Source organism: Lactuca saligna, chromosome 4 (genome assembly GCF_052625555.1).
Source record: "Lactuca saligna cultivar CGN05327 chromosome 4, ASM5262555v1, whole genome shotgun sequence".
Lineage (NCBI taxonomy): Eukaryota > Viridiplantae > Streptophyta > Magnoliopsida > Asterales > Asteraceae > Lactuca > Lactuca saligna.
Genome location: NC_136420.1, coordinates 40,042,945 through 40,053,307, shown reverse-complemented (window position 1 = coordinate 40,053,307; position 10,363 = coordinate 40,042,945). Strand labels below are relative to the sequence as shown.

At 33.4% G+C, this 10,363-nt stretch overlaps 1 protein-coding gene across 1 annotated transcript; it reads right to left on the bottom strand.

Annotated features, from left to right (window-relative positions):
* Positions 1-254: 254 nt before the first annotated feature.
* On the bottom strand, positions 255-4,134 carry LOC145041662 (transcription factor TRY-like). Its single transcript, XM_078989803.1, has 3 exons — positions 4,007-4,134; positions 3,186-3,273; positions 255-457 (listed from the first exon to the last, which is right to left on the bottom strand). The coding sequence occupies exons 1-3, from the start codon at positions 4,065-4,067 to the stop codon at positions 343-345; spliced, it is 264 nt and encodes an 87-aa protein (XP_078845929.1). The 5' UTR covers positions 4,068-4,134; the 3' UTR covers positions 255-342.
* Positions 4,135-10,363: the final 6,229 nt, after the last annotated feature.

Below are 10,363 nucleotides of genomic sequence, written 5' to 3'. Positions count from 1 at the left end.
GTTCGAACCGCAGTGCGGTAAAAAATGATCACAGCTTGTGATTGGGTGGGTATAAATTGACTAGCTTGTGATTGGTTGGGGAGAAATTAAAGTTTTTATTTAAATTATTTTTTTTTTAAAATAAAGTGTGGCACCACTTCTTGGGTGTGACAAAGAACCACACTTTTGTGGTAAAAATGACGTAACACTTATGTGACAACGAATGGAGTGCGGTTTCGGTGACACGACACCCTCCAGCCTAATAGAAAAACAAATCAATCAATCATCGCACAAGATTGTACGATTTATGCATCAAATATCTCCATGTTCCAATATATATCCCTTGTAAAAAGTCCTTATTACTCAAGATTTTACTCTTTTCCTTAAATCCTCATATGCTTCACTATGTCTCATTAACCAAAATCTCTCTATTTCTTCAGGTTTCCGTCCTGGAATCCTACCAGCTATTAAATCCCACCTGAAATGTGTACCATATAAATTAATCATTACCATTATCATTAATAAACAATGGCTAATTATATACCGATCCTCAATTGTTGGTTGTACCTTGTGTAAGTGAGTGGGTGTGTGTGCCCTGTGTTTGACTTGAGTGAGATGAATATATAATAAATAGCAGCTATAAACAATTACGCATTTTAATTAAACTTTCTTATAAATTACAAAATAGCTCTTGAACTTTATAAAATTATATTTTAGCCACTGCTTTGAATATTTATGACATTTTAGTCACCGTTTACTTTTAAAAAAACTACAAAACTATAGTTTGGTCTTACGAATGAATTCTTTTTATCGCTAATATGTATTTTGGTCATGTTTCATTATATACATATTTTTAAACGTGGATTAGGGTATTTTTTGTGATTTTTTTACAAATTTTTATCTTATATGTTGTAAAAGTAAAATACTATAATGGAAACAGTTAATGCTCTTGTACCTTCTTTTCTTACTCTGCTTTATACTCCAATTTCTCACTCAATTCGAGTATGAAAGCTTTGCTATTTAGTGGTTTTGGAGAGATAAACGAAGGAGTGTGATTTACGGATTTAGAAATCTATTTTGTTTTCATGGTTTGGTTCGTTTTCAAAAATTTTGTGACATATATAATGTGTATCTTCTAGGTCCACAGAATTATCACAATTTAAAAAAAAAAAAAAAATTGTAATGGAAATAATAGCATGTACAAACTGATAAACAAATTATCATTCGTGTTCAATTCCAAATATGTACCAACAAACCCCACCTTGTCTTTTAGCATTTAATGAATGATTTCGACATGAACTCCATATATACAAACAACTCCCCCCAATTAATTAAATATCATTAGATATACTTTCGAGTCCAATATTATATCTTTAGAAGAGCTTTTATGGAGAGATAACAGACTCAAACATATATAAAGATATAAAATATCGTATCACACCAATATGAAATACATTTCTACTCCTAAAAAATGGAGGCTCGATAAGGTCAAACAAATAATGTGTTAAGCCAAAGAGGTACGAACGCGGATTCTGATTCATTAAAGTATATATGTTGAGTCCAATATTGTATTTACAAAAGAGGTCTTAAGAAGAAAGAGGAAACTCCAATAAAAATAGAGACAGAAGACACTATATCGCACCAATATGAAATACACACAAATACAAGCCATTTTTCTTTCATAACTAATTTACAAAAATATTGGTTTTCTAAAACTATGTTGTTAAGTTGTTAGATATTTATATGATAATGATAATGGTTAAATAACATAGAAAATGATTTAAAATGACAACCAATAAAACAAAATTTGTTTTTTATGTCACTAAACTTTTAATTGTATCCGATAAGAAAACTAACTTTTTATTTTGGTTTTAAAATAACAGTGATTATGATTTTTATCGATTAAAATGTCAATAGACACTTGCCCTTGCCACATCTAACTAAAAATCTATTGTAATTATTTTTTTAAACCACAACCAACAACCATTAGCAACACCATATTATTTTGTGACCTTGTCATTTTAATCGGTTAAAATTTATTTAGTTGAAGTCGTGATTTGAAAAAAATTACTATAATATACTATTAGTTAGACATGACAAAACAATGACGGTATTCATTGTCATTTTAATCCATAAAACTCATAATCTCAGGTATTTTAATACCAAAATAAAAAATTGGTTTGTTTATTATAAACAATTAAAAGTTTAATGGTTTCGGTTATTGATTGCCATTTTACATTATTTTCCCTAAATAATAGGTGCTAATTGACTTTACATTATACTTTTGTCTATAGAATGCCATATGTTAGGTATAATGGTAAAATAAAACGATACGTAGCTTTTGACTGTTAAGAGTGACATTTTGCCGGTTTCCTAGAATTATTAAAAAGTTTTATTTTTAATTTTTTTATTTTTTCTACGGATGTTTTATAGGCAACCTTTAAGAAATTTTGGATTTTAGTAAAAACAGAATTTGAAAAAGAAATTCGTACGATATGAGTTTTTAACTTTTCTTTTAAACATAAAACTTATTATCCGAAAGCTATTTCAAGTAGCTTTCGAGAGTTTTTAGGTTTTGGTTTAAATAGTTTTAAACCTTTAAAAGTTAGCAACTACTTCTACCAAAAATTATAACGTCTAACTTTTAGCTACAAGATAGTTTTGCCAAACAAACTCAAAGTCATTGTATTTACTCTGAATTATTAGAAAAGTCGGTATGTAACTCATCTTCGGTTTACTAGTAAAAAATGAACATGTTGTGTATATTATTCTGATGAGATTCGTCTATGGTGTCACCAATATGAATATCCACTAGTTAAAGGTACGGCAACAATCAAATGAAACACAATCAAGCTACCGTGTCATCAATAGCTTTAAGAAACCCAATCCATGGCACAAATAATTTCATGTAAATGCAATGGGTATAAAATTTTAGCATAATGATCTTCTAAATAATTTAATGTTGATGTTTTTATATATATTTTGTTAATCATTTCGGTGTAACATGGTAACTTATATCTTTATATATTCGAGTCTCCATGTCCTTATAAGGTCTTTATATATATGTCGGAGAATAGACCAATGATTCCATATATATCTTATATATCTTCAAGCGCAATAATACTATTAAATGAATGGCTAACATAATATCTAAGAAAAAAAATTATCACTGATAGTTCTATATTCGAAAAAAAAAGTAAGCTAACCTGTTACCAACAAGCTTGTGCATTCTATAAATAATATCTTCTTCTTGTTCGCTCATATCAATGAACTCCCATTTTCTACTGCTCACCTCTGCAAAATTCACTTGTATGATGGTAAAATCAATCACCAATATTGTGCGTGATTTGAATCTTTTGAACTCCAATTACGTGATCGTAATTTATAATTATTCTTTTGGCATAAAATTGTAAATAAAAAAAATATAGTTTGGTAAATTTAAATTAAAAGAATATTGTACTTGAATGTTTTGCACACTTTTTAACAGTTTTATTTGTCATTCTAATTATAAGAATAACGAAAAAAACACCATACTTAATAACATAATACGTGTGATATTATAGTGTGTAGTTGGCTTTCTAACAAATGATCATTTTGGTTGCAAATTTTACAAATATAATATCTGAAAAATTATAATGTCTAGTATTCTCGTAATCTCAAAAATTATATTGGTTTCTAATCATTACCCAAAACGACATATAATATAGTTCGAGATGTAACCAGGTGTGGCACCCAAATCTATCATGAGTAACTACAATCCCAATCCAATTATGTTAATTTAACAAAAACAAAGGGAACTCAGATATAACTTAAATATATTATGGCATTTGAAAATAACTTCAATAAAATAAGTTAAATAACACACAAAGTTATAAAACTGGTAATATCTTAAAGAAATTAGACTTGATCTTTCAAATATATATATATATATATATATATATATATATATATATATATATATATATATATATATATATATATATATATAATTGAATAAAACAGTAGATTAATTCCTTCTAAAACTCACCTTCAAACTCAGAATTGTGCTTCGTGGAGGATTGACCAGTCTTCCTCCTACGTTTATCCATCAAGAAGGAGAAGAAAGAGAATGATGCAATGAATTTATAGGATGTTCAAGACTATGGCATTTTTTATGACAATATGTCCTACCAATATATATATATATATATATATATATATATATATATATATATATATATATATATATATATATATATATATATATATATATATATATATATATATATATAGGGTAAAATGAATATACCTAACAACCTTATATAAGCTTATGTACCTAACCACATCATACTACATAATTTTGTATCATATTTGCATTGTAATCACCTAAAGTTCTTAAAATTCAACCTCATAACTCGTTTGCTTCCAAAATCTTTGGACATTCACCATTATCTTCCTTCAAATGACGTCTTTCTATCGGAGACCTTCTGGTGGGCTTCATATACTACCGTTACAAATCAAATGGTGTAGGAAGAATATAATGGTGAATATATGAAAATCTTGGAAGTAAATCAAGTTAAGGATTGAAGTTTAAGAACCTTAGACGATTAGAATGGAAATATAATGCAAAACAATGTAGCATAATGTGGTTAGGTACCTAAGCTTATATAAGGTTGTTAGATATATTCACTTTACCCATATATATATATATATATATATATATATATATATATATATATATATATATATATATATATATATATATATATATATATATATATATATATATATATATATATATATATATATATAACCAAGAACAATTATGAATAAAAAACTTGAGAACAAATGTCGATCATCTATAGTGGATTGTTATTTTTATCGAATTTTTTTTGTATAAATTAAAATTTTTTCATTTTTAATTCTCTATAAATTAACATTGATATCAATATAATATTTTTTTAATGATAATATGAATTTTTTTATTTCTTCGTTTTTTTATTATATGTATTAATTACATGTAATTAAACCTTGTTACCCTTGAAGGTAACCTACATGGAAAGTGTAGGAAGGTAATATTATTTAAGGTAATTTAATACTTAGGTTCAAATGAAAACAATTATGTCATTAAGAATGTGAAAATAAATCTGTGGCATGTATTTTTTTTTTTATCGTAAAAACCTTCCACGTATCGGCACAACAGACAAGTATGATATTCATATGTGAATATAAACCACCACCACTAGGTCATATATTTTTTTGCTGCAAAATCCTCCAACGTACCAGTACGACAGGTGAATGTATTATTCATATGTAAATATAAAGATATGTATTTTCTCATGTTTACCACCCCGTCACCGCAAACACCACTGCCACTGCCATTGCCATTGCCACCCCCACTACCGCCACCAATCGTCATATTCATATATGAATAAACACTTGATAACAGACACATATTTATTCCTATATGAATATACTTATATATTCATATGAGAATATAAAGGTAAGTATATTTTCACGTTTACCATCCTACCACCGCAACCACTACTGCTACATCCACTATCACTACCTCCGCCACCAACGGTCAAGTTTATATATGAATAATCACTTGATAATAGACACATACTTATTCATATATGAATATACTTATATATTCATATATGAATATACTTTTTCATATATGAATATATTTATTCGTATATAAAGAAGTATATACTTATTAATATATGAGTATCCATCATCGTCACTAACACCTCCCCTACTGCTAATGCCACGGCCATCGTCACTACCTTCGCCACCAACCACCATATTCATATATATTAATATAATCACCTGTGAATAGACACAAATTTAATATATATATATATATATATATATATATATATATATATATATATATATATATATATATGGTGTGAGTATGTAACACCTAGTTTTAGTGATGTTCTATTTTTGGGACATCGTGCTCGAACTTGATCAAGTGAAGGTCTTGGGATTCAAATTAATAGATTTTAGACCCTTTCGGATGATTGATAATGATGGATCAGGTTATTAGAGCCCTCGATTGCCTTGAAGCAAAAGGGTAAAATTAAAAAGGTGATATCTCAGGCTTCTTGCATGAATTAAGGATTTTAGTTCGATATGTTTTTAGTTAAAAGAGACTAGATATAATTGTGGGGCTTGCTAATACCTTTCCATGCATATAAAGAACGTCGAAAATAGGGTTGAAACGAAGAAGTTATGATTGTTTAAAGTTGAATCGGAAATTAGGAATCTTGACGAACGTTGGGCGTAGGAAAGTGTGGTAACGTAATATTATTTAAGGTAATTTAATACTTAGGTTCAAATGAAAACAATTATGTAATTAAGAATGCGAAAACAAATTTGTGCCACATATTTTTTTTTTGTCGTAAAAATCTCCCACATATCGGCACAACAGTCAAATATGATATTCATATGTGCATTTAAACCACCACCACTGGGCCACATATTTTTTTGCTGCAAAACCCTCCAACGTACCAGTACGACAGGTGAATGTATTATTCATATGTAAATATGAAGATATGTATTTTCTCATGTTTACCACCCCTGTCACCACAACCACCACTGCCACTGCCATTGCCATCGCCACCCTCACCTCCGCCACCAATCGTCATATTCATATATGAATAAACACTTGAAAACAGACACATACTTATTCCTATATGAATGTAGTTATATATTCATATGAGAATATAAAGGTAAGTATATTCTCACGTCTACCATCCCACCACTGCAACCACCACTGCTACATCCACTATCACTACCTCTGCTACCAACGGTCAAATTTATATACGAATAATCACTTGAGAATAGACACATACCTATTCATATATGAATATACTTATATATTCATATATGAATATACTTTTTCATATATGAATACATTTATTCATATATGAAGAAGTATATACTTATTAATATATGAGTATCCGTTATCGTCACTAACACCTCCTTTACTGCTAATGCCACGACCATCGTCACTACTTCTGCCACCAACCACCATATTCATATATATATATATATATATATATATATATATATATATATATATATATATATATATATATATGGTGTGAGTGTGTAACACCTAGTTTTAGTGATGTTCTACGTGATATCCCTAAAATTACGGCCAAAAAAGACTGATTTTCATTTATGCTTTTAAAATAATTTCAGAGTAAATCCTTTTGATTTGAAAGAGTTGCGAAATTTGTTCCCAAAACAAAACATGATAAAATAATATTTATCAAAGCATTTCATCAAGAGATGCATTTTCATTTATATAATCAAAACTCGGGATGTCATGTTCCGATACAGACCATAAAACATAAACGATAACATTACAAGTCATTCGACAAATATATACATATACAAACTTGTAAACAAAACCACTCGATGATTCATCCATCTTATGCCCTTGTGCCATGTAACAGCCTGAATCCAGGTATTCTTCTGTTTTGGGTTATGTTGTTAATTTAGGGTTTCATGTTAGGCGAGTACGCTGGGCGTACAAGGCGTACGCTGCACGTACTCGCGCGCCTCATTTGGACGCGTTCCCCCTCAGGTACGCTGGGCGTACCCAAGGTTACGCATGGCGTAACTTGCCCAGATCTAAAAACCCTAATCTCCCTGGAGGGCTATAAAAGGAATGTGTGGCTCGACTTCTCAGCCACCATCCCTCAGAGTGAAACCCTAAATAGTGTGTGCCTTCGTTCTTAAGCCTTTGTGTGTGTATTCTAAGCTTGGTGGTGTCATTCCAAGGTTGCAAAGGAGGAGAAGAGCTCATTGGAAAGGCTAGAAGTGGTGGTCAAGTGTAGATCTGAGCTTTGCAAGGGTTAAAGCTTCATTATTAGGTAAAAAGTTCGGATCTTGTCACCTGGTTCATGTTGCATGCTTAAAGTATCATTTTCTAGGGTTTAAGTCCCAAAGGTGGAGACTTTTTGTGCAAATGGCCTCCATAAGCTTAGATACTTCATATTTCTAATCTATTGGAGTTGTAGACTCATAAAAATGGCATCTTGGATGTGGGTATTGCACCATGCATGAGATCTAGATCCTTGAGTTGGAATAGAATGTTGTTATGTGATGTTGGAGCCCTTACAACCATGCCAAGGCTTAAAGGTCCCGACTATATGGGTTTAGACACACTAAAAGATACGAATCTAGAAGTTGGAGTAATGGCTTAACCGATTAAGGCCAGAAATGAAGAGTGGTTGATTCTGATGGTTACGCTGGGCGTAACTTCTAGTACGCACAACGTACTGGGTGGAGACCCCGATCCAGGGGATTGGCGATGTACGCCCCCCGTACATCTAGCAGTACGCCCCGCGTACTCTCAGGGTTGACTTTTGTTGACTTTTAGGGTTTTGGTCAACATGAGGACTTTAGGTCAAGGAAGGGTAAAATGGTCTTTTACCCTCTGAGGAATGATGATAAGGGGTAAAGTTTTAGTGGTGGAAGTCTTTGTGTATTAAATAATATTTTTATGTTTAGGCGAGGTAGAGTTGTCATTGGGATTCGGTGATAGCGAGGATGCGAGATCTTAGACTTTCCACGAGGTGAGTTTTCTCACTATACTGTACCCGGAAGGGTTTGACTGTGTGACCGGAAGGTCGGATATGTTAAGAGATATATGTATTATGTGTGATAAGTTATTCGTTATATGTTCCATGTATGATATGCTTGATATGGGCCGGAAGGCATTATATTATGGGCTGGAAGGCGAATATGTTATGGGCCGGAAGGTGTTGTGATGTGGACCGTAAGGTTGACGTGGGTAGGACTGGAAGGTTTACCTAGTCGGGATGGAAGTCCCCTGAGACACATGGACCGGAAGGTCAGGGTCTGGAAAGGCATATGTGCGTAAGTTGTATTTTGGGGAACTCACTAAGCATTTATGCTTACAGTTGTTGTCTGATGTGTTTCAGGTACTAGCGAGGACCGTGGGAAGGCGCCGGCGTGATCGTACACATTATCAGGGGAAAACTATTTTATGATCTTTGGGACGTATTCTGTTGTGAAATTTTTGTTTACATTTGGATTTGAAATATTAATCGATGTTTTTGATGTTTACAAAAATGAAAAATTGGTTTTAAAATTTACGTCGTTACAAGTTGGTATCAGAGCCTTGGTTTGAGGGATTCGGATACACCTTAGGGCGTAATTGAACTCAAACCGAGGATTTGAGAAATTTTTAATTAATAAAATCAAAAAAAAAATTGATAAGAGATTTTGAAACAACCAAAGAAGAAGAAGTGTGTACGGTCAGCCAGCGCCCGAACGGTAAACTCCCCAAAATACTGTTACAATATGTGTTATGAGATATGATATGATATGATACGCATGCTAGTAGACTAGGTATTCATATTAGGACTAGAGTGGCCTGATTTGTGATGCCTTAGTCTAGGGAAGTCTGCTGCTATGAGGTGCTTTGAGAGCGAGTGGGTAGCTAGTGCATGGCAAGAATAGAGTACTCATGATCCGGGGTTTGGGGAGGAGGACTTCAGGTGAATGCTGATGCGGTGTAGTTGGTAGTATTGGGCCCGTACTACTGAAGACACCGGGTCAGTGGGCAACCCAAGTAAGAATCCCTGAGTATCGGAGACTGAGTAAGGTTGCGTTATCGAGTGCGATTATGCTCGATAGAGTATCTGATATTTCTATGTTGTATTTCAGAGGCATCATGGTTGGACCACGCCACAGACCTGGTACGAGCAGTGTGAGTGACGAGGAGCTTCGTCAGATGATTCATGAGGAGGTGGCTGCAATGATTCGGGCTGAGATTCCAGAGATGTTTGGGTCTATTAAGACCACACTGATGGAGACTTTTGATGAGTGGTACACCGCGGTGACTGAGGCTGCAGCCGCTGCAGCTACCACAGCTGTGGCCGCTGCCAGACCACAAGGAGGTGACTCGTTGCTATTTCGGGAGTTCAGCAACACGAAGCCACCTGAGTTTGACGGGACGCAGGATCCGATCGCTGCAATGAGATGGATTGCTGATATAGAGGGATGCTTCTACACTTGTTCATGTCCGGAGCATCTGAGGGTACGATTCGCTTTGAACCAGCTCCGCCTGGGAGCAAAGGATTGGTGGAAGTTCGTGACGGCGAACTTCACTCTGGCGGAGGTTTCAGCCGTGACATGGGAGAGGTTTACTGCTATGTTCAGAGACGAGTATGTTCCCCCGGTGGAGAGGGAACGGTTGGTTCAGGAGTTCTTGACCCTCAAGCAGGGTAATGATTCTATCACGGTGATCACTCGGAAATTTCATGAGAGGGCGATGTTTTGCCCTGAGCAGGTGTCCACGGAGAAGGCTCAGATGAGCCGGTATTTGGGTGTGCTGAGGAGGGATATCCGGGAGTTC